The sequence below is a fragment of the Lagenorhynchus albirostris genome, chromosome 3, assembly GCF_949774975.1.
Source record: "Lagenorhynchus albirostris chromosome 3, mLagAlb1.1, whole genome shotgun sequence".
NCBI lineage: Eukaryota > Metazoa > Chordata > Mammalia > Artiodactyla > Delphinidae > Lagenorhynchus > Lagenorhynchus albirostris.
Genome location: NC_083097.1, coordinates 76,322,877 through 76,349,307, shown reverse-complemented (window position 1 = coordinate 76,349,307; position 26,431 = coordinate 76,322,877). Strand labels below are relative to the sequence as shown.

General features: G+C 38.6%; 1 protein-coding gene across 8 annotated transcripts in view; it reads left to right on the top strand.

The window, feature by feature from the left end:
• MCTP1 (multiple C2 and transmembrane domain containing 1) overlaps positions 1 to 26,431 on the top strand; it is a 539,066-nt gene that overhangs the window by 207,943 nt on the left and 304,692 nt on the right. For all 8 annotated transcript variants that reach the window (XM_060143283.1, XM_060143285.1, XM_060143282.1 and 5 more), the window contains exon 2: positions 21,017 to 21,131. In XM_060143283.1, coding sequence (XP_059999266.1) covers positions 21,017 to 21,131 — 115 coding nt within the window. The remainder of the gene's footprint in view (positions 1 to 21,016; positions 21,132 to 26,431) is intronic.

Sequence of the window (26,431 nt, the reverse complement as noted above, 5' to 3'; positions counted from 1 at the left end):
AACCTACGTTAACTTATTAGTGAGTCAAAAAGAACTACTAGTTTTTATTAAAAGGACAATATTACGAAAGTTTCTCAGTTTATTAATGCATTTGACATAATGGTTTTTTGTTTGTTTGGTTGGTTTTGTTTTTTTTTTTTGCAGTACGCGGGCCTCTCACTGCTGTGGCCTCTCCCGTTGCGGAGCACAGACTCCGGACGCGCAGGCTCAGCGGCCATGGCTCACGGGCCCAGCCGTTCCGCGGCATGTGGGATCTTCCCAGACCGGGGCACGAACCCGTGTCCCCTGCATCGGCAGGTGGACTCTCAACCACTGCGCCACCAGGGAAGCCCTGATTTTGATTTTTAATGTTCTCTTTACTTCAGTAAATATGAAAGTAAAAATGTTGACGAGATCTCCAACAAAAGAGACATGGTGCACAAATTAGTTTACTTTCAGCAAACAGATCCTGAGTTTTCAATGAGGAGAACTTCATGCCCCCTGGGCCACCTATACAACTGCAAAGAGTGTCACGGAGACCTGGTTCCAGGCTGGTACTTAAGGATTTTTAAGGCCTCGGAATCCAATCCAATCTTTGGAGCTGTAAATAAACCAAACACTGTTTCAGTTAAGCCCCAAAAAGAGTATTAAATGAAATATTTGGTAAATTTGAATTCTCATAGCCTTTGCACATCTCAGGGTTTGTGTTCGCAGGTGATGTACAAAGTGAAATGGAGGCTAGTACATGGGAAAAACAAATGGTCTCATCATCTACTTGCATACAGCTGTTGCAACCTCTGGTTAGTTCTCAGGCCTGTTCTGATACAGGAACCATAAGTAGCACTTAGGCTATAGGTATCTCCTCTTTTCACTCTTTTAATATTTATTGAGTGCCCACCACGTCAGACACTGTTCTAGAAACATACTGGAGTGGATCACATAGATCCATATCACTGCTTTCAAAGAGCTTATCTTCCAGCAGGAATACTATTTGAAATACTGCATTCGTGTCGAATATTAAACATGAATGTTGTCTTTCAAGAACTTCAGATCAATTTGATAAACCCTCATCAGGGTACCTGCAAAGATGAGTCAGTCCTGGGTCTGGTATCTAGGAATTCACAATCCAGTAGGGTAAATAGGAATGTGTAGTCAAGGGTTAAATACTGTGAGACAGTAACTGAGGTGTGACGTAGCACAGGTGGGTATTGACATAGCACAGAGTGGAGGGTAACTGGCTACAGGGAGAGGAGGTAGTGGGAGAGAGATGGTAATGGCGGGGTTGGCGGGGATGGCTTTTCCTAGGATGTGACCCTGTCTGGTGAACTCCTGATTATCCCTTAGAACACTCATAATTGACATTTTAAGTTGAAAGTGGTGAGATCGTAGTTATACTTCTGCTCATGTTCATTTATTCTTTAGTCCTTGAATATTTTAACATTTCTTCCTGAGGCTTGAGAAAAGTGAAGAATAGAGTTGATCAATAGGGAGCCTATTAGCATAATGAAGTAACATCCAAGATAAAAATTAATAGGAACATTTATTTCTAAGAGCTCTATCTCTAGAGGTATTGAAGGGCGGTCAAATCTTGAAATTAGCTGTCAGAGCTGATAGAGATTTCACATTTGTTTAGTTGACCACAGCTTTGTTCAAGGTGTCTGTGCATCTTTGAAAGAATTGCATGCATGGCTAATTAGCCTTTCAAACAAATTCTTTTCAAAGTAATAACAGCATATAAAATTACAGCACCTCAATATGTACAAATTTTCATGAATTGCCTCATGCGATTGGATCCATGGAATACTGTATTGCTGGGAGACATGTTTTCAGAGTTCATCCTCTCCAAATACAACCTTTCCTGCTATTTCTAGAAATAGAACACTAAAAGTTAACATTTGTATAGGGCTTACTATGTCCCTGACACTACTATAAGCACTGTACAATTTTTAACTCATCAAAATCTCACACCTGATGAGGCATGACCTCCATTTCACAGAAAGGAAAACTGAGGTACAAGAGGTTAAGCCACTTGCTCAGGGTTCCACAGCTAGAAAATGTCAGAGCCAGGATTCATCCTCAAGCAGTCAGGTCACAGAGTTCTATTCTTAACCACTATATTACACTGTTTCTAAAATACAGAATGAGCACTCTTATCATGGGATTATTTTGAAAACTTTAAGTATCAAAAATTACCGTGTAACCATATTTTAGATGTTAGGTATGTGTTTGCATATTAGATACAAATTCCATATTCAATGATGAGGCCACCTTTGAATCTCTTTGGCTCACAAACAACCACTGTCCACAAACCCCTTTCACTGTTGATGCTGGTTGACACATGACTCTAGCCTCACTTCGCTAACTCCTGAGATGCTTCACCAAATGCCGAGGCCTCGGTTGCCTCCTAAAACTGTATTCTGCTCTTCCTGAGGGCTAGCCCTGTAACTTTCACTGAGTGTACGAACTATTCTTCATTCATTCAAACAGAAACTGTTTATTGAGTGCCTTTGTGCCAAGTGCTATGCTAAAAGCAGGAGTTATGAGGGTATTCTGCACAGACGGAAAAATCCACCACAATCAGGTCACCTCACAAAATACTTCCAGGTTATGGTGTTATATTTAAAAAACAACAACAACAACAAAACAGGTTACTGTGTTAAAGAATCACAGATGGAGAACTTCTTCAATGAGTGGTCAAGGAAGGCTTCTCTGAGGAGGTGACATGAGCTAACACCTCCAGGATGAGAAGGAGCGTTTCATGCAAATAATTAGCCTGGGGAAGAAAGTTCCAAGCAAAAGTGACAGCTTGTGTATCACCCCTAGTGGTCAAGAGCTTAGCACACTCAAGAAAGGCACACAGGGCCAGCATGGCTAACGTGTGGTGAAGGGGGGAATAGTAGTGGCTGGAGATGAGATTAGAGGGGTTGGTGGTGAAGACCACAAGGCCTTGTAAGCCACGATGAGTCAGTCCTCAGTGAATGGGAGTCCACTGAAAAGTTTAAGGCAGAAGAGTGACATGATCATGTTTATGTTTGATGATCACTTTGATGATGAGAGGCATGAGTGGAAAGAGGAACATCGGTAGAAGGCCGCTGGGCTACTTGCGGTTCGAGATGGTGGGGAGTGGTGATGGGTTTGGAAAAAAGAGGACAGAATCCAGGCATGGACAGAATCTGGACAGAATCCAGAATCCAGAATCCAGTCTTGGAAGTGTACTTAACAGATGGGTCTAATGAGACGGTTGAAGAGAAAAGAGAGCAAAGGATGATTCTGAGCAACCAAATGGATGGTGAACACATTGCCTGAGTTTACAGATGGGGCCAAAGTGGGACAGTCAAGAGATGAGATTTGGAGATGTTAAGTTTGAACTGCCTATGAGGCATACAAGTGGAAATGTCAAGTAAGTGGTTGGCTATGTGGGCCTGAAACTCAGGAGAGTCTGAGCCCCAGGGCATGGGTGTTACCTAAAGCTTTGGGAATTGGTGTATTCACCCAGGGACGGAGAGTGACGTAAACGTGAAGAAGGCTGAATGCGCCCAGGATGGGGCACACCAGCATTTAAAGTGTGCTCTCTGTTCTCCCAAGCAGAGCTGTTCTTCCTCTACTACCAGCTGGAAAGGCAGAACTAGCTAGGCTATGTATCCTGACTTTTTCCTGTGGTTGCACAGAGCAGAAGGCCAGCTGGATTCTACAAGTGGAAAGAAATTCATGTCATTGCTTTTATTCTTCTCACCCTAGAGTCCCTTTCTCTCTCACCTGGACTTCAGTTCTGAGCCTCCCTCTGGGCAGAACCTCACTCTGGGATATGACCCCCACCATTGATAACAGAGTCCTCGGACAGGTACTGACCTCCCTCTGGGACACAGACACATCCCACATACGTACAGAGAAGGATAGGAAATCCATGCTCCTCCATTACATTTTTCTCCCTAGGAATGCTAAATTCCGTTGTATTGCCCAGGGAGAATCTAGCAAATAGCTTCTGACAGAAAGACATTCTGTTGGAAGCCCTTGAGTGTCCAGTGTTTAGCAGGCAGAGCTAGAATGGGTGAGAGTCACCCTGAAGGTTTGCTCCCTGCTTCCTGGCTGCATCCGCCCAAGCCATGTCCTTTAAAAGGCAGCTCTTACTAATCTCCTTAATTGACAAAAAGTACATGCTAACCAATTGAAAAGAGCTCAATATGAAATAAAAATGAGTCGAGGATAGTCACAGGCAGGTCACAAAAAATACAAATGGCTAATAGACATGAAAGGCAGTCTCCCTAGTAATTAAAGGTGTGAAAACAAAACCAGGAGGTGCCTGTTTTGATCTGAGTGGTAAATGTTTTAAAATTTGTATCACAGACAATGTGGAAGGTATGAGCATTCATGATTCCCCACCCAGAATCTGCAACAATTTTTTGCTTAATTTGTCCCTCCACAACTGCAGAAGAAAAATGAAGGAAAAGGGCTTGATGGGAATGGTTTAATCATGGAATTGGGAGTCAGGGTAGAGATGGGAAAGGGGACACATGGGCCTCAAGAACGCGGGGACCTTGCTGGCTGGGCTGGAGGAGAGCAGTGCGATTAGTGAGAAGTACCGCTTAGTAGGGGCTGACTTGTGAGTGGATCTGTGGGGGGCAGATCTGTGCACAGGATTTTTGGAGGAGGGAAGAAGGCATTATTGAGAAGGGCATCCTTTGTATGGGGCATACCTGACACAGTGAGTTCATGCATTTATTGGCTCAGTAAATAGGCTTAATACCACTTTGATTTGGTTGTATAAACAAACTCTTCCTGAATGGCATTGGAACAACAGGCCACCGCCTGTGAAAATATGTTTGGCTATTGTAATTATTGGTAACTAGGAACTTCTCAAAGTATTGCACTGAACCAACAAATAGCTCGTCTAATATCTTCGTTGATGAGGCAGTGAGATTCAGAACCCAAGGTAAGAGCTTCGGTCTTCAGACTTTGGCAATTGGAATGAGAACTTCTGTAGAAAGTGAGACACTGAGCTCACAGGTGGAGAGTTCTGTCTTTTCAACTAACAGCAGAAACAGGGGACACATTTAGCCAAAGGTGTGAAGATGTAAAAGAGCTTAAAAAACTGAACAGCATTTTTCTGTAAAATGAAGGGGTGCATTTTAATCATTAAAATCAAAAAATAATTTTACAATTTAAATTATATATTCTACTTCCTTAGGAAAGATTTTTTCTGTACTTCTGGTTGGAGAAAGTTATATATTATTTCTTTACTACATGAACTAATATAAAGGCAGTATGTATGATTGTGTTCCATTTCCTAGTTATAAACTTCTGATTTTTATATACATTGAATAAGGCTTTTATCCCCAAATAGTATCCAACTACTTAGTTTAGTTAATGACACCAAAGAGACTTAATTAGAAACCAAAAAAAAAAAAAAGCCCTACAAATTACTTAAAGTAAATATTGATAATAGAAGGGAGGGAAAAATATCTTTTCCATAAGAAAGATTCTGAGCCTGTGATTTAGAAATCCTTGCTATTAGAAATTTAAATTACTTCTTCCTTAACCATGACCAACCCTTTCCTTTTGGTGTGAACTTTTAGCTAAGGAAAATTATGTAATTAGGGTCCAAGAAGTTAAAACTGACTTGGAGTTTCAGATGTCTAGTTCACTTTATGATTTTTTTTTTTTAATCTGGGAGTAAAGCATTAGTGTTGTGGTTAAGAGTGTGGACTTTTGGCACTAGACTGAACAGTTTGAATCTACTTCTACTTTTTCCAAGTTGAAGCAAGTCATTCAGCCTCTCTAATCCTTAGTTTCTACATCTGTGTTACTAAGATTAAAAGAGTAATTATTTCTTAGGTTTTTGTGCAAAATAAATGAGACAGTGTTTGTGCTCCATCATTGTTAGCTGTTTCATCAGTTGTGATACTGTTTGGTGCACTTAAAAAACACAACTCAAAATCTGGAAAATCTAGAGGTTAACTTCGTGGTTCAATCAAGAATCTAGTGTATTTCTGTCTCTCCATCCAGCCTTCCCCATTATTAGCTTTATCCCAGTTTAATTCCCCTCATGAACCCAAGACGGCTGCCAGTGCTCCCACAGCTGTCTATATGTTTCCTCATTCTCATCCAGGAGGAATAATTGAGCCTATTTGTTCCAGTGTTCTTACCCAAGACCAAAGATTTACCCTGATTGGAAGAGCTAGGTCACATTCCCAACCCTGAGCCAGTCATTGTAGTCATGGGGTTGGACTGGCCTAACCTTTGAGATGTTCTCCACCCCTGAGCTGAGGAGCAAGTCAGCTTCCCACAACCACACTGATTATTAAGAGGAAATTGAGGGCTGTTAGGAAGGAGAGAGGTAGAAATACCTACCTGAAAGGTGATCAATACCTGTCACACTGTGATCACTGTTAACCAGGCACCACGGAAAGGGCTGTCACTGCCCAGGCAGGAAGTTATCTGTGTCCCTGGGTGGGCACAGGGAACACTTAAACCCCCCCAAACTTGTTAAAATTGCTATTAGAAGCAGTGTAATTTCAGGAAAACAAAACAAAGCAAAAAACACATAACTCTCTTGCCAAGACAAATAGTATATGGTTCTATAATAAGTCAAAGCTTCCCAACATTGAATGCCCATTACTGAGAAACATTTGGCCATTTTAGATTATTGGTTTAATGCAAGCTATGAGGAAGTTTTTAAAAATTAGAAATGACACCTAATGATTGTTATCTACTCATATGATAGAGCTCAAATTTGGGCAGTTTATTACTTTTTTGCAAGTAGTACTGAGAAAACTTAAGCTGTTGCATGCTTTGCTCTAGCAATTGGAACACTTGAAGAATATCAGTTAATTGAATCATGTAAGCTCAGAATTTATTTTCATTGTATTTACTTAGCTATTATAGTCACCTCGTGATGATTTCTAGGATCTACAATTTATCCATAGCAGATCCTGCTCTAACATTTTTTAATCCAATAGATTTTATTTATGTATGGAAAACCCTTCTTTATGACAGACTTGTGTACTGAGTAAATTAATGCTCCTTCTGCAGTGTGACACTAGAATTTTCAACCTCATGAACAAGTTTAAAAGCATACTACAAAAGGAAAGAGAAATGTGTTTTTGATTTCTTGTCTTTTTTTATTATTCATGCCTCAGCCCACAGCCCTCTCACCAACTGTAGGTAAGAATAATTGAGAATGACATACTGTTCTCACAAAATCATACTCAAGCAAGAACATTCCAATTCATGGGCAAAAAGCTATTGAGTGATGGAGCCAAAATTAAAAAAAAAAAAAAAAACCTGACTGGAATCTGCTCTATTTTGAAAGCAAGAAGGAAATTTGGAAGTAATATATAGATCAACCTCCTCTTTCTACAGATGAGGAATTGAGGGTCAAAGAGAATAAGTTATTTGCCAGAAGTAGTGAAGTTACTTTTATGGATGAGTAGGACGTAAAACCAAAGTCTTATGACTTAGAGCCTAATGTGTGGTCACTGGGCTCATCCTTCTCGGTTACCTGCAGTTAAAATGTTTACAGTAGCTGTACTAGAAAATTATTTTTATTAAGCCTAATTATTGTGTAACTGTATCCCTTAAATACGTCACCCTCATTTTCCTTATCTGTGAAATGAGAGAAGGGTCAGGGGATGGTGAGATGGGTTAGGTTAATCAATCACTAGCATGCCTTCTATGAAGTGTATCATTATACTTACTGAGCAAAGACCAAATTAGAACGGTTGCCCCTACCAAACGCTAGGTTATCTACACAAAAGAATTAGCCCTACAGAAGCTTTTTAAAATTAAGCTCATTATTTTAGAGTATTTTTAGATTTACAAAAAAGTTACAAAGATAGAATTTTCATATACCTCACACTCAATTTCCCCTATTGTTAACATCTTACATTCTTATGGTACATTTGTCACAACGAATGAACCAATATTGATACATTAATATTAACTAAAGTCCATCCTTTATTCAAATCTTTAGTTCTCACTTAAGATCCTTTTTTTTGTTCCAGACTCGCATCCAGGATACCACATTTTATTTAGCTTTCATGTCTCCTAAGGCTCCTCATGGCTGTGACAGTTTCTCAGACTTTCCTTGTTGTGATGGCCTTCACAGTTTTGAGTAGTGTGGGTCAGATATTTTATAGATGTCCTTCAATTTGAGTTTTTCTGATGTTTTTTCATGGCTAGACAGAGGTTATGTGTTTTGGAAGGAAGGCCACAGAGGTAAAGTACCATTCTCATCACAAAGCATCAAGGGAGCATGCTATCAATATGACTTATCAGCACTGATTTTAACCTTGATCACCTGGTTGAGGTAGCGTTGGCCAGGTTTCCCCACACCGTACTCTTCGGAAGGAGGTCACTACGTATGGCCCACACTTCAGAGTTGGTGACTGACATCCTTGTGGAGCAGTATCTACGTGAATTATTTTGAATTCTTCTGCACTGTAGACTTAGCTCTTCCTCCCCATTTATTTATCTATGTATTCAAATCATTTACTTATATCAGTATGGAATCATGGTTATTTATTTTATACTTTGAGTATAATCCAATACTATGTGATTTATTTTGTTGCTTGAAAACTCTTCTTCTGCCAGGGTTTTCAAATACAGTAAATAATTAAATAACGTCACAACTTTCACTGAAGGCTACTTTGTGCCAGGCTCCGTGGCAGTTCCATGTTTGTGCTTCGGTTATACCTGTGAGGAATCACTTGATATTTGCACAACTGAGTGTATGAGATCCTGCTTCAGCCACAGCTGTGCACCTGTGGCCATGAGATTGTTTAAAGGAATAAAATATGCATGAGTTTCATATTAAGCTCATATGTCAATGAGAGTGGTACATTGATGTGCTTTGCCCAGTGTGAAGGCGTTTATTAAATCAAAGCAAATTTATAAAACTCCACTCCATAGAATCCTTAACACTGTTATCAAAGGGTAGAAGCAGCAGAGAATAGTATTATTTTTATTTTCAAGTCTTGAAATTATTAGAGCAATACATACTATACATGTGTAGAAAATTTGAAAACTTCTGAAAAATAAGAGGAAAGAAAAACTACCTTTAATCTCATCGTGCATAGAATAACCCCTGTTTACGTGTTGTTATATTTCCTTCCCTTTTTCTCAGTGCATAGGGATATTTAACCTAGTTAATTTCATTCTGTATGCGGTTTTGCATTATACTTTTCACCTCACTGTTTTTTCCTAAGCATTTGCCCATGTGATTAAAAATGGTCCTCCATTTTAAGTGACTCAGTGAACAGAAGAGGTCAGAGCCTGAGAGCAGGCAGGAGGTTATGGCAGTTGAGATGCAGAAGAGAATTATGGGGTAGACTGGAGTGGTAGAAAAAGCTGACCAAAGAAACATGTTCAAAATATAACTGATAGAACTTCACCATTGCACGCTTGGGTCCAGGTACAGTTGGTGCTAAGTTTCTAGCTTAGGTGGATGGGCATTCCATAATGATGCCTCAAACCCACATCCAGAGCAAAGAGGAGAAGCAGCAGGTTGGAGAAAGAGAGAACTTCTCATTTACTGCCATGAAACACCTCTTGTCCTGTTTTTCCATGCTGGCGTTTAAACTTTATGTGCAAAACTGTCTCCATGATGGTCTTTGAAGGAAAAGAATGTGTTCAAACATCTTTCTTTGTTCTCCATAACATTGATTCTGTGCTGGGCAACCAGTAGAGGACTGAAAAGTAGTAACTGAGTGAGTGAATGAGTGAAATGCTGAATGAAGATGAGGTGAGCTTTGGGTGTTTGAGGTACTCTGGGGGGGGGGTGGAGATTAATTACTAAAATTTGCTAATTTCTTTTTCATGGTTTTCATGGTTTTCCTCCCAAGAAAACCAAGCGTTAGAATAAAAGGAGTAGTAGAGGTCATGTTATCTATGGCTGTTTCATGTTCTTTTTAAAGATACCTGTATAATTTTACTGGAAGGAGTGATAGGACATTCACACAAACTTGATATCTGATAGAAACACTAAAATCTTACTTCGATTCTTTGGTTTTTCCTGGCTTTCCTTTGAAATAAATAATAGAGTTGTGAAAAAGAAACCCGAATGACAAGTACTTGTATTCACAGAAAAAAGTAAAGATTATAGAATTGTTCCAAAAAAAGTAGATATATGCATTTAAATCTAATAAGAAGGTTTCTTTGTTCATCACAAAAGCTGGTGAGGCTTTGGATCTGTGTGAATGCGTAAAAACACTAGAAGTATTTTTCAGCAATATCCCAAATGTTTAGCATCAATCTAACATCTGTTACACAAGATTCTCTCTCTGAGATTGTTGGAATCTCAAAAATTCAAATCCTCTAAGAGCAAATGTCTTCCTCTGCATATGCCCCAATTTTGGAAATAATAGAACTAGCTTAATCTGTTTAAACATTTATTGGTAGAAGTATTCATGGCAAGGAGGATAACATCAATAAACAAGTTAGTATATTATGCCTTTTTCTGACAAGTCTTTTCTTCTCGAGGTTGGGTTTTTTGCAGGTAGCTCTGCATTTTTTAATGCAGTTTGGTTTTCTTTGGGGAAGAAAGAGCATGCTGGGGAACTCACCAAAAGACAAAAGGTCAGAAGAGTTAATACAAATAAAATCTGTCATGCTCTCAGGTCTCACAAATATTATTCTGGTGAAATGGTAAAGATAATAATCACTAAGTAATATAATAGTACTGAAAATGGAAGAGTCAACCCAAGCATGATCTACTTCCTAATCTCTAATTAACCATTAATAAACACTAGCAGTAGTAATATATACATAATATATATTATTATTTGAAAAAATCAGGAAGAAGCTACTTTGCATTTGTAAATCACTGGACTCTTTACAAAGCACTTTAAATTACATGATTTCTTTTAATTTTCACAAGTGTCTTTTTTTTTTTAAGAAGAAAATTAGGCTCATAGGCTCAGAGCAACTTAATATAACTAGGTCTTGTATACAGATCTTTGTGTTTTGACTCCTGTAATCTTTCCTCTATTTCATAATAGCTCTTCTCATCACCCGCCCCCAAATAACTACTTATATTTAAATAATTTCTTACATTTACAAAGCATTTTTACATATTTCATCTCATAATCAAAACAGTCCTTTGTAAGGTATTTTATTACATTTTAAGAATGAGAAGAGAAAAGTGCAGAGGGGATAAGTATTTTTGGCTGAAATTAAATAGTTGATATCAAGCCTGCCCTTTCATCATCAGAATTTGCTTCTTGTAACACAAGGCTTGGTTATAGCGTCTAATTACAAAAGGGCGTGGTCCATGTACAAAAGGGTTGGGAAAAGAGAATTTTTTATTTGCTTTCCTTTGGTTCAGGTTATTTTATACACCGTATGTGTAGGTGGGAAGGCTCTCAGTGATAATAAAGTTATGCTGCAGAGAAGCAGTTTAGCGGACAAGCCCAGGGTGAGTAATCAGTGTTGTGGGAATCCCAGAAAAGATATTTGGGGAGTACTGAATTTTATACTTTTTCAGCAGCAGTTAAACATTGCCATTTAGTAGGCCCTGAGAATTTATAGATCCATTTTGTTTGGTTTGGGCTATTGCAAAATCAAAGTCCCAGAATTAAACCCAGGGTTGCAGTTCAGTTCAAAAGCAAACTGTAGTAAAGCTTTGATATGACCAGAGGATCAGCCTTTCCGCTTAGTTTATCTTTCTGGTTGCCTGAACGCTAACATATTAAGTACGTGCATAACACTAACATATAACCACGTATAGCAGTTTACCTGGGACAGTTTTGTTTATGCCTCTTTACACCGTATAATTGTCAATAGCACTCCCTTTCAGTCTCTAAAGTATCCCAGTTGGAATGCTAAATTATATGGTAACCTTAACCTAAGCCTTTTCCCCAGTTCTTGTTGAAACTAGTCATAAAAATACAAAGTTTTCCTCACTTAGTAACTGAGGAGCGATGGCCTGCAGTTGGACCTCTGTCTGGGCCCCCTGCACTGCAGGGGCATCTGTGTGTGAACATCCATGATCACTGCACATTACTGGGGAGGAAGTAGTTGAAGGCATGGGACAATTTCTGTCTGTCTGCATCGTTTCTCCGCAGCTCACTTTCCCCAGTAGCACGGTTCTCTGGCAGTTCATGGACATCCGGTGTCACCTGGCTGCTTTCTTGTTTCTGTGCTTCTTTTGCTCATTCTTGTTGCTCTTTTTTGTCACTCTATTCTGTTGTCAGAGCCAAGGACTCACTTCAACTGTCTTTCATCAAAGGAGGTGAGAAGGTAATGGGGGGTCAGATAGAGCTCCAAGAGCACAGAGCCCAGAGCAGCCTGCCCTCTGTTCCCAGCTGCTCCGGGCCTTCAGCAGTGGGAGTTCACGGATCTTTACTCTCCTGCCCAGCTGTTTATCATACTCTGCTTTGGTCAGTTGATCTGTCTATATGTCCTACTACAAAGTTCTACTCTACCCTCTACTATATATATATATATATATATACACACACACACACACACACACACATACATACATACACACCCCATACTTAATTATAATTATAGCAGCTGTTTTCTGATTTGGGGTTATCCGTGGGCCATTATGGCCTCTCCAGTCTGTCTATTATTACCATTTGGCCTTAGCAGGCACTTTCAACTTCTTCTTCTCTCTGAACTTGGTCCAAACAACCTTTGCCTAATAACAGTTTTGCTGACTAACAGCTTATCACTGACCAGCCTATTCATCATCTGCCTCTAGTTCAGGTACCCAGCTCTGGAATAATCAGCTGTGAACAAGGGGCAAGGAAGTTAAGTTTACATAGACTCAAGCATAAGCAGTCCTTTTAGATGGGGCTGTGGATTAGACAGGCACTATGACCAGCATATCTAGTGGGGGATGCCCATTGGTCACCATAGATTTTCCTATTTTGTGTGGTTTTAGTTTTTGAAGTCATTTACTCAGTTGACCTCTAACTAATTATAATGTTCCCTTGACAAGTGAATCCTTGAGCTTCGTTGAACTTCGAATATCCCAGTGACTTTTGAGTTCTGTTTTTTGAAAGTTGAGTTTTAAAAACGTTTTATTTCCACTTGATGGCAGTTTCACTGTGCAAATATTTCTAACGTCACAGAAACTAGGAGAGATGACTAAGTAGCGTTGAACAAAATTCATCACAGCAGAGCTGCAAAGAAATAAAGGCTTTATTTGGGATCTTAGAATTGTAATTTGGGAGACACAGATTCGAGTAGGAGTCAAAAACGTGTTCCAAGGAGGAGAGAAAAGGCAGGGTTTTATAAAGGCAAACTTTAGGTTTGCAAAAATTGCAAAGGTTGCAAAAGTTGTTTCAAAAGCATAATGATTGGTTGCTGGCAAACTGAAGCTATTCTTATGTATACATATTTGGTTGCTAAAGGCTATCACTAGAGAAAGGTGGAAGTCTGGTACTGTGACAAGTTGCAGGTTTTCTTGCCGTGTCCTTAGAATATTTGTGGTTTGGCCCAGTTCAAAAGTTTATGGTTCTACCCAGTGAGGACGTGCACGACCCTGCTTCCTTGATGGCCTCGAGTCTCCATTTTAAATAGCTCTCTTAGCAGTACCAACTCCATTTTTTTTTTTTTTTTTTTTTTTTGCGGTACTCGGGCCTCTCACTGTTGTGGCCTCTCCCGTTGCGGAGCACAGGCTCCGGATGCGCAGGCTCAGCGACCATGGCTCACGGGCCCAGCCGCTCCACGACATGTGGGATCTTCCCGGACCGGGGCACGAACCCGTGTCCCCTGCATCGGCAGGCAGACTCTCAACCACAGCGCCACCAGGGAAGCCCCCGACTCCATTTTGAAGTCCCTTTTTCCACAGTAGAAAGTGGTAATAACTAAGTAGAAATCCTTAAGGATCCCTCTTGATATCCCTAACGAGGTTGTTAAATTTTAAAAGTTAAAAATGTCAAAGATTTCATGAAGTTTTCCACTTTCATGAAGTGGATTTTGTTGATAGACTTAGAGCTGCACTGAGCGTGGCCTGAGCATGTGAAACAACTTAACCAGTCTACCTTCCCCTGGGCATGGCAATACTAGGAACACCCAAGAAAACCTCCTCGAATGCAGACTTAGTTCTCCTTTTCTGTACACTGCTACAATAGCTACTTCCTATTGATAATAAGGGTCAACCACCCCAGGTAACCCAGTAACCCCTTTTTTCCTGAATGAAAATCTTAAAGGGGCCAGGCCAACCTTGAATTCATCAGCACCATTATATCGTCTGGTGGATCCTTTCTTAGGAGGTAAAAAAGCCTCCTAAGCAGCAGAACTCAAAGTCACAGGGACCATCATATTGATTCCCATAGATATTCCCCAGGTGTTTCATGATATAAATTTTTAAAGGCTGGAAATTCATTGTGTATAAACTTTCTCAAAGATGTGCTTTTATAATTGGCACAATGGGTCAAGCTAGTGTGCATGTTGAAATCATCTGAGGATTTGTCAGAAAAAAATACTAATACCTGGGCCCCACCCCCAAAGTTCCTGGGTGCCTAGCCAAAGACCTCAAGGTTGAGGACCGCTAGGCTATATAAAATGAGGGAAAGAAGGGTTTGGTATGAGGAAATTTGACATCACATGCATGGTAACTGTTCTAGTTCAAGCAAGCCAGGAACATTAGAAGAAGGGTTTCTGTAAAAATGGTGGCTTATTGGAGTAGAAGATGTGGGTGCTCTGGTCATTATAATCCTTCTGAATGCTCCCTTTCACATTCTCATGGTCCCTCTCTTCCACAGTCTTGTTCTGACTTTCCTACAAGTGACCTGATAAGGCTGCAAATTTCACTTATGTTATCATTTTCAGTTTCAAATATTGCATCTGCTTTTTGGCTTCAGCAGTCCCCAAACTTAATTGAGCATTGTTATAGAAACCTCCCTAAACCTCTAACTGTGCCTAGGGCTCCTAATTTAAAAATTTGAGCCTCTTTCTTTTACATTCCCACCAAAAGTATACAGGGATTCCCTCATCTCTCTGTCCTCACCAGCATTTGTTTTTTATTTTTTTCATAGTAGCCATTCTAACAGGCACGGTTTTGGTTTTCAGTTCCCTGATGATTAGTGATGTTGAACACCTTTTCATGTTCCTATTGGCCATTCATATTTCTTCTTTGGAGAAATGTCTATTCAGGTCCTTTGCCCATTTTTTAATCAGTTTGCTTTTTTGCTATTGAATTGTATGAGTTCCTTATATTTTACGTATTAACCCCTTACCAGGTACATGGTTTACAAATATTTTCTCTCATTCCATAGGTTGTCTTTTCATTTTGTTGATTGTTTCCTTTGCTAGGCAGAATCTTTTTAATTTGATGTAGTCCCACTTGTCTATTCCTGCTTTTATTGCCTGTGCTTTTGGTGTCATATCCAAAAATTTATTACCAAGACCACTGTCAAGAAGCATTTTTCCTGTGTTTTCTTCTTGAAGATTTACAACTTCAGGTCTTGCATTTAAATCCTTAATCCATTTTGAGTTGATTTTTGTATATGATGTAAAATAGAGTTTAATTTCATTCTTCTGTATGTGGATATACATATTTACCAATACCATTTATTAAAGGTGCTGTCCTTTATATTCTTTTTTTTTTTTTTGGCGGTATGTGGGCCTCTCACTGTTGTGGCCTCTCCCATTGCAGAGCACAGGCTCCGGACGCACAGGCTCAGTGGCCATGACTCACGAGCCCAGCTGCTCCGCAGCATGTGGGATCTTCCCAGACCGGGGCACGAACCTGTGTCCCTTGCATCGGCAGGCGGACCCTCAACCACTGCGCCACCAGGGAAGCCCTCCCTACTTTATATTCTTGATGCCCTTATAGAAGATTAGTTGACTGTATATCTGTGGGTTTATTTCTGGGCTTTTTATTCTGTTCCATTGATCTATCTGTCTCTTTTTATACCAGTATCATACTGCTTCAATCACTATAGCTTTGTAGTATAGTTTGAAATCAGAACGTGTGATGCCTCCAGCCCTGTTTTTCTTAAGATTGCTTTGGCTATTCAGGGTCTTTTATGGTTCTATGTGATTCGACAATCCCACTCCTAGGTACTTATACAAAGGAATTTAAATCAGGATCTCAAAGAGATACCTGCACTCCCACGTTTATTGCAGTATTATTCACAATATCCAAGATACGAAAACAACCTATATGTCCATTGGCGGATGAATGGATAAAGAATATTTGGTATATACATACAATGGAATATTATTCAACCTTAAGAGAGAAGGAAAATCTGCCATTTGCAACAACATGAATGGACCTGGAGACGATTATGCCAAGTGAAATAAGCCAGTCACAGAAAGACGAATGCTGTATGATTTCACTTACATATAGAATCTAAAATAGTAAAACTCATAGAAGCAGGGAGTAGCATGGTGGTTTCCAGGGGCTGTGAGGAGAGGAGAAAATGGGAAGGTAATGGTCAAAGTGTACAAAATTTCAGTTACGCAGGATGAATAAGTTCTGAGATGCACTATATAGCATAGTGCCTATAGCTAAAAATACTGTATTGCATATTTAAAATTTTCTAAGAGGGTAGATCTCATGTTAAGTATTCTCACCACATGCGCGTGCGTGCGCGCACACACACACACAAATGATAATAATATAAAGGGCGTGGGAAGAAACTTTGGAAGGGGTTGGATGCATTTGTGGCCTTGATGGTGGTGATGGTTTCACAGGTGTATACTTATTCCCAAAATCATGGAGTTGTATAAGTTACGTACGTACAGCTTTTTACATATCAATCATACCTCAGTAAAGTGGTTAAAAAGCAGCACCCATCTAAATGTGGGACATGGCAGTTTAGCGAGGGGAAGAGTATTTGAATTTCCTATAATAGTCACTAAATAAATGTTAAATCTGAGAAAACATAAAAAATATTTTAAATGACAAAGTCTGTTTTAGAGCTGTGTGAGTGCCTGGTACTTCAGACACATCTTTCCTAATACATCCTTACATTTGAGAACTTAATAAACGTTTGAAAAAGAGACTTTATACCCATAAAAATTACATTTCTAGTATCCCTCCATAATCCAATTTTCTTCTTGGAAACATTTCACTGAGCCTGAGGGGAGATGTATCTCTAGATCTGTTTAAGTTCTTGACTTTCTTTTTTGCTGGAGTTGGGGGTATCCTTGGAGGTTGACACAGGGGTGGCCTGGAACTTGCTCCTCCTCTCTTTTCTGCTCTCTGCTGCTGACAATACCAATCTCCCAGGAGCTCAGCTCAAACTTCTGTGTGACTCATCCATCCCTTTCCCATATCCCCTACATCTTGACAGTTGACAATTCAGTTGATTGACTCTCCTCAATGTCTCAAATTCATCTTTTATTTCCATTTCCACTGACCAGATCAGGCCCTTGTGACTTAAACTGGACTGCCGTAAAACCTTTTAAATAATTCCTGTATCCACAGGATTTCTCTACTCTCATCCATCCTACAGAGATAAAAGGCCGAATTTCCTCCTTTCTGAAATCTAATCACTTAGTCCAGAACAGGAAACATGAAAGGTAGGGGATAAATGTTTGTTAAATGAGTCCTGGCCATACTGCTTCTCTCTTCAAGAGCCCGTGATGGTTTCCTGTTGCCCACAGGTTGAAACTCTTCTCAGGCTGGCATGACTGAATATCAGTCTTCCTTCCCACCTTATTTCTCACACAATCCAATGACACACGCTCTTGTGACTACTCACCGTTGGGCTTGTGTTGATTTTCTCCTCCTCCCTTCTTCCAAATCTTTACTTGTCAAAGTCCTACTCCTGTTTTCAGACTTCTCTATTGTCATCTCTGTGAAGCCACCTCTGATTCTTTTCCCACAATAATTGGTCTTCTTTCATGAATGACTTAATAACTCCATTATATCACACACAGTCTGTCTTTAAGGATAGCTCTTGAGTGGACAGGGTTTCATTTTAAGTGCAATTTTGATCAATTGTTAATGTCAGCCTAAAGCACTGTATTGAGAACGTTTTTTTTTTTTTTGATAGAAGGTGCCAAAACAGATTAGATGCCATACACGGGCACAGGAGAGGAGAGAGAAAAAAGTGCCCATGGAGTAGCCAACTTTGTTACAGATCCCCATGTGTGTGTCTACTCAGCTAGACACACGTGCCCGCAAAGACATTTTCTATCCTCATAGTCTCCATCACATTTTGTGTTCGGTTGGATGCTTAAACACCCTATTCCCTGTTGTTAAAAGTTTACAATCTAAACTGGAAAATATGACATTTTGAGATATAATGTGATAATGGACAAGAAATATATAAAGTGCTAATTAAATGGTCCTTGAAGGCTGGATTGGAATACATAGAGAACAAGATGGGGAAGGTGCTGTACATCCAAAAGAAATGAAATCAGTTTCTTGAAGATATATCTGCACTCCCACATTTATTACAGCATTATTCACAATAGCCAAGATATGGAAATAACCTAAATGCCTGTCATAGAGGAATGGATAAAGAAAATGTGATCTGTAAATACACACACACACACACACACACACATACATACACATACATATACACAAAATGGAATATTATTCAGGCTTTAAACAGCCAATAAATATAAGTCCAGTGAAGTCATCTCTTAGCTAGGTGTTGAATTCTCAAACAGCAAAAGTGGAAAATCTGGTATACTTAAAATTACCTTTGGAAATTCCTTAATTTGCTCATGTAGTATACATTTTAAAATGTTAAACCAGATGCTCTGTAAATTATTTGCTCTAAACTTCAAGAAGCACTGAATAGAGCAGTGAAAGCTATATAAAGATATCTGAGCATTCAAACTTTTCTGCCTTTAAGGTACCTGTCAAAACACTAGAAGAGGATGCAAGGTCAGCAGAAAATTTCTACTTTCCTATAGTTTTTATTCCATTTTTTAGAAAGTAATAAATCTACATTTAATATTTGTTAGTGGATTTGTTTATTTTGAAAAAAAAAATATATATATACATAATAGAGCCTCAAGAAAGTCTTAGAACATACTAGGAGCTTAACAAATGTTTGCTGGATTTTAATTTAAATCTTGCTTATTAGTTAAACCCAAATGCAAACTGTTCTTTGAAAAGGCATTCAGAAGACATCGGTTGGCTTCCTCTTTCCAAGTGGGAATCATCTGTGTAGTCCAGTGAAGAGCTATCACTCTCTTACCATTTATGCTAGTTTCAAGACACCTTACCATAGTGCTGGAAATGTGTTTTGAAGAAAGATAATGTTTTTGCCCACGAAACTTGAAAATTAGTAACATCCTGTGCTGACTAGGATATGGGAAATAGACACTTGTGCACTTTCAGTAGGAGTGTGAACTACTTAAACCTTTTTGGAAAAATTCATCCTGTAAGAGAAATAAAAGCACAAGTTCTTTTGCAGTGGCAAATACTGAAGCCAACTCATATGTTCATCATTAGGAAGATAATTGAAGAAATTATGGAAGTCCCAACACTGTGGAAAATCATGTACCTCAAAAAAAAAATAGATCTATGTGTATTGATCAGAAAAGTGCCCATGATATTTTTCTTAAGTTAAATAAATTGTGAAATAATAAGCGAAATGTAATACTTTGCTCAAACAAAAACTGGAAACCCCACCACAGGAAAATTAACCTGTATGTATGTGTATTTGTATAAGACGTTCAAAATGTAGAAGGATATACCCTAAATTGTCAAAATTGGTAATCCCAAGGAGGTGGGGCAGTTGGATGTCTGAGGAAAGTGAAAGAAAATCATTTTACCTTTTACTCCTCTGTTGTTTGAAGGCCTGACCCAAATTCTTGGTTAAAGGAATTAAAAGAAAAGAAAGAAAAAAAAGGAATTAAAAGAAAAAGACAACCAGGAGATGTAATGTGGAAATGAAGTGGATGGGATCTGGCAACGATTTGGATGTGGGAAGAGGGAAATGCTTGTAGATTTCTAGCCTGAGTGGCTGGGGGAATGGTGCTATCATTCATAGAAACAGGAATATCATGAAAAAAAAGTGAATTTTTTTTTATTGCTACCAGAGGAGAAATGATAAGTTTACGTTATCAGTCAGAGTTGTGCTGCTTCTTATTTTAAATCATAATTGCTCCCATAGGAAATCTCCTCATCTTGGTCTTGAAACATTAAAAAAAACTGCTTTCTAGCTGTATTTCATGTAAACTATAGAATTAAAGAGCTGGAATGGTATCTACTATTTTACCTTATCCATGCATATTATTCCAAAACAAAAGTATATTTCTTTTTGAATTGGAAAAAAACTATAAGCATTTAAAATCACCTCAAACGTGTAAAGAAAAGTAAGTTTTCCTGCTGTATTCAACGTGGCAGAAAGTATAATATGACCTGTAAAATTTTCACTCTATGTTTCTCTTATGTTGTTTTAATAATAGTTATTCCTCTTGCTAGTGCATTTATAACTCAATGTCTAGTATATTGTCGCTAAAGATATTCTATAGAGGTAGGCTTGCAAAGATTTTTAGTTCTAGAAATAGCTTGTGCACCTTTAGTCCATAGAAAGCAGCATTAGGAATTTAGCCCTACTGAGAATTTATTTCTTGCAAGTACTGTCAAAATGCTGGTTGAACTTATTTCTGTATAATTGCATCATATTTTATGTAGGGACTAAAATAGACATGTGTAATCCATCAGTATGAGCCCCTTTGCATGAATAAATGAATCAACAAAGTCACCTAAATAAATCATTTTACTTTTCAACTCAGTTACCCATACCTTTATTCTCCATTCATCACTGATTGTGTTTTTACTTCAGACACTATTTCTTTGTTAGTCTTTCTTCGTTGAATTATGTGGGACTTTCCATGGGAAATGTTTTTCGTATTTTATGTGTTATTCTAATCTGAGTTAAAACATGAACTCCTGTAACTACTGTGTCTTTATTTTGAGTCTAAATAATTTCATGAATTTCAAAACCTTCAGAGAACTGTGTGATTATGATGCTGTGTGAATTCATAAGATGATTTATTATATTGACTAATTCTTGGAGTTTGCATTTAGCTACACGTGGTCCCCCATTGGAGGAAATAAAATAGAGATAATAAATTTAATATTTTGTATATTTTTCTTGGTTTTCAGAAAATAAATACTGCTGGAACCAGTAATACAGATGTCCCCTTGGCTGTTCCCGGAATGTACCAATTGGACATTACATTAAGAAGGGGTCAGAGTTTAGCTGCCCGAGATCGAGGAGGTAAGAACATAAGAAAAATGTCACCTGGAAGCTTATTCTCTGTGTTTTTGACAAACTTTGTTTTCCTTGTGGTTTCTTAAGTTAAAAAAAAGTCAACTATAATATCAGTTTTAGAAGTTTCGGTTCAATGATGTGGCTCGAAATATCGTCTGACTCCTGTGACCGTAGAGGAAGAGGTTATGATGCAAGTTTGAAAACTCTGAATTGTCCCAACCCAGACAGCAAGGTCCCTACCAAACTTCTGACAAACTAGACTCTACATTATATATAATTAGTGACATAATCAGTTAAGTAGATGAAGCACATTTTTGAAGCCATATCAGAATTCATCTTTTCACAGACCTGAAATACTTTTTGCTGCATAGATTTGCTCCATTGAATCCCCTGAAACTGCAGAATCTTGGACTAACATCTCACCAAAACTTTGGAGATTCCCAGCAAGTGATTTTCTGAGGCTTGGTTGGACCTGGCAGTAATCTCATGGTGGATTAAACAGGTCTCTGTAGTCCATGATGAAGGAAAAGACAAGGCAAATACTCTTTAGTTCCTGGATTCCATATCACAAGGCAATCTCCTGATGAACTTACCTGGGGTACGTTAATTATTCCTTGAACCCTGGTTAGGAGCAGGACAAAAGATAGACCCTAACCAGACCGTATAGCATCTTTTGCACGTTTTGGAATAACACTGCTTCGGGATGTGGAGATCTGAGGGCCTACATTCCTAAAGGAAGCTGAATTTGGGTGTAATTCCTCCCACTAAGAAGGAGGAGAGCCCCTGACCTTCTAACTCATTGTCAGACAACCTGCAGAGTCCTCCTGGAATCACAGGAGCTTGTTTTTCTCCTCCCACTTTTTTTGACATCCATACTTAGGCAGGGAAAGGAACCAAATAAGACCATAATTTGTAATTTTTATCTCCTGTCTCTACAAAAATAAACTAGAGAAAATGAGTAACATAACAGTGGGTTTTGTAAGATTAGAGATGATACAAATAATAGATTTAATGTTTAAGTACAAACTAGTAAATATCAGAATATTCTTAATGAATGAAGGTATGATTAGAAATGTTAGAATTTAAACACGGGGAATTTTCAAAATCCACCATCGGTTTTAGTAGCTGAGGACAAATGTTTATGGAATTGAACTGCTGGTCTCGAAAGAAGTTACAGGGGCTTCCCTGGTGGCACAGTGGTTGAGAGTCCGCCTGCCGATGCAGGGGACACGGGTTCGTGCCCCGGTCCGGGAGGATCCCGCGTGCCGCGGAGCGGCTGGGCCTGTGAGCCATGGCCGCTGAGCCTGCGCGTCCGGAACCTGTGCTCCTCAACGGGAGAGCCCACAGCGGTGAGAGGCCCGCGTACCGCAGGGAAAAAAAAAAAAAAAAAAAAGAAGTTACAATTAGCTTGGAGGACGAAAATAATACCATTACCATAGTATTATTTCACTGTATTTATAAAACATTTTTTAGTCTTCAGAGCAATCTTAATTACATTACATTACAACATTTGATCTAAAACAGAATTGAACCAGGCATCAGGAGATCAAAATTTTAGTCCTAGATATGTCCTTCCAACAATATTAAATACATATGCACACAATTATTTATTGCAGAATTTTTTGTCATTATAAAATGCCCATAAATAGAAGAGGTGGTTAAATAAGCCATGGAACACCCACATGATGAAATAATATGCAACTGTAAAATAAATAAGGAAAATCTTTAGGAATTGATATGGAAAGTGTTACAGGACATATTATTAAGTGAAAAAGCAAAGTGCAAAGGGTATCAACGTTATGAAATGTTTTAGGTAAGAAAGAAGGGAGTATAAGGGATTATGCATTATCTGTTCATTTCTACAAAAAGGAATATCAGAAGTAAAATCCAGAAATGAATGAGATCGATAACATAACACAATATCGGTAAGAACAGGTGTCCAGAATGTGGGATAGGAATGGGGTAAAAAGGGTAAGGAGGAAGTCCTATATGCATTGTTGACAAGAATGTCAACAATATACTTGTCACTATACAAGTAAACTTTCTTGTATAGTTCTAACTCTTTAACCATGGCAATATTACAGAAAGAATTGAATGAGTGAATGGAAGGATGGATATATAGATAGATAGATAGGTTCCTGCATCCTGTTGATATCTATAACCACACCTCAGGGGAATGGGAATAAAACAACTAATCTAAGTGATTAAGTAAAACCATATTTGGGTTATACACTATAAAACTCAAGACAAAAAGAACGATATATAAATAATGTACTTCAGAGAATGATTTTCAATTCTGAAAGTACTTACTGCATATGCTAGGAATGAGCAACTAAGTAAGTATATTGTAGATAAGAAGAGTCAGATTTCTTACTGCTGGAGAAAGAGGCCAAAGACATGGAATGGGGGAAAGCTAGAATGCACCTTGTGGTGTTAGAAAGGTATCGGTATGAACTGATGGTTTCTAATATATATACAGATAGATAGCAATTAAGATGGATAGAGGTGTGTGTGTGATCTCTCTGCTGAGAGGGCCTAGAAGTCATCACAAAGGTGTAATGACAAAGTAGAAATCCACATACTTTTGGCCCAGATCTTGGTTTCTAAATACAATTCCTCCAGTGAAAGTAAGCAGGGCTCCTGGAGAAATGGTTGACTGCAGATCTGGGGCAGGGACAGGACAAGATAAGCCTGGAACATTTTGCAGCGCCAGAAAATAAGGAAGTACTGAAAAATTGATGTCAGAATGTCAAAATGAAATAGGAGCCAACTTAAAGGAGCTCCTAATGATCAAAACTGGGACGATTTCAGCAACAAAATAAATAATGGTAATAATGGATTATACCCCATAGAATAATATAAATATCTATGATTTCATACTGGTAAATACATAATTAAATAAATAAATAGGTGTGAGATAAGGTAAAGCTTTTCCTTGTGGTAGAATTCTAATGAACAAATATAGACAGGAAAATAGAAATCACCTTACAACACCATAATAATTATTACAGGGCTTCCCTGGTGGCGCAGTGGTTGAGAGTCTGGCTGCCGATGCAGGGGACACGGGTTTGTGCCCCGGTCCAGGAGGATCCCACATGCCACGGAGCGGCTGGGCCCGTGAGCCGTAGCCGCTGAGCCTATGCGTCCGGAGCCTGTGCTCTGCAATGGGAGAGGCCACAACATGTGAGAGGCCCACATACCGCAACAACAAAAAAATTATTACAGGCAAAAATCATCAATTGAGGCTAAAACTATATGTGCAAAATTATGATGTGAAACAGGATATTTGCATCATTTCAAAGTATTTCCCCACAAGATACATATAAATTACAAAGGGGAAAAAAAGTAACTTTACAGTAGAGAAACTTGGAAGACATCCTTTTAACCAAGGGCAAAGTTAACATCAGCAGTAATGAAAAAGACAGGTGTGATGACCCTGCTGATATGATGCGCTGAGAAAGGGACATCCTGTGTGGCATTCTTGTCAACAATGCATAAAGTCAATGTCATCATGAGAAAACATCAGGCAAACTCTGGCAACATATGATGCCAGTTACCTGAGCTAAGTAGCATCTGCCCTCTAGGCAGTGCATGCACAGTCTTGTTCCACCATTCCGTGTCTCCATAGTTGTGAGTCTGGATGGCATTGTGTATGCACCACTGTCTTTCTTGTAGTAGCAATTTATTCTCTCCAGATGCCTCTGCCCAAAATAGGAATTTTTTAAACATAAAATGAGAGGGCCGTGTTCTTAAGAAATGTGGGAGAGAAAATATTACTTTGTAGAAGTGAAGAATATCCCAAAGTGTTTAAAATGCAAACTGTAATCCAGCTTCCCTATCTGACTCACATGCCTGCATTTATGAAGTTTTTAGTTGGTAGATATGAGAGGAGATATATAAACAGAGGAAACAACCTGAGTCAAGTTTGGGATTGATTAAAATTTATCATAACCTGAGTTAAGTTGGGGATTGATTAAAATTTATCATAGACCCACCTGTAAATAACAGTTGGTGTTAAGCATATGATTGGATAGATAGCATTGGGTCCCTTCAGATTTGTGAATTTTATATATCTACAGATATAGATGTAGATATATAGATATATAATTTTGAGGGCCTGAATGGGGATTATGGTTGTGGAACTGGAGAAGGAAACGAAAATGGGAGGGATGGTTTGGAGAATGTCCAGTAGCATCTGAGATCAACTGGGTGAGGGGGGTTCAAAAACCTATTGAGATTTTAAGGCTGCTGATGACTAGGAGCCGTGTGGACTTTGGAAAAAGGTGCATGTAAGCAAAAATATTTGTGTAACTATTAGAATTAGCAGAAATTACACTCTCTTGTCATTTATTACATTGATACCCTCACCTACTGCCTAGCAAAACCAAACTGCCTATGCCTTCCATGTCCTACCTCACCCTTGCACAAAATAATGGAAGGGAAAACTCGTTTCCACCATCCCCACCATCGCCAGAAGGTTGTTTGAACTTTGCATCTTCAGAATCTTTATATGTAATAGGCACTGAGGTGGGCTCAACAGGCAAAACTGGCCGTCATTCTTCCACTTTTATAACCTGTTTTACAGAACAACCAGGTAGCTTTTTGGAATGCTACTGCCTTTTTCATAGTTTTATTATACCTGCTTTAAGCAGCCTGATGGACTAGAAAGTACATGACCTTCTAGGGAATCTGACCACATAATTTCAAAGCCAATCTCAACATTTTATTAGCTGTGTGACTTTGAGTGAACTGTGCAGTCTCTCTGCTGCAATTGTAGGGTTCCAGATTTAGCAAATAAAAAATGCACAATGCCTAGTTAAATTTGAATTTCAGATAACCCATTATCTTTTAATATAAATATATCTCATGAATCTAATCCACAGTATAATGAATATAGATAATATTATACTATAATTATGTAATGTGGTAAATATCACTACATTGGCAAACATATTACAGTATATAAGTACATCAAAGTAACATGCTGTACACCTTAAACTTACACAATGTTACATGTCAAATTTATTCAATAAAAAATAAATAATATAGATACATACGTATCTCTCATGTGCTATTTGGAGTACTCATTTACTAAAAAATTATTTGTTGTTTATCTGAAGTTCCAATTTAACTGAGTTCCTTGTTTTATCTGGCAGCCCTTTGACAACTGTCATATGTAGTTCTCTTTTAAACTGCCATTTTTATTTTAATTGGGTTGGGCTTTTCAGGACTATATTATCATCTGTCACATTTTGAAAGTCATGTCTTGACAAGATTATTTGTATTGTTAGAAAAAAAAGAGCAAT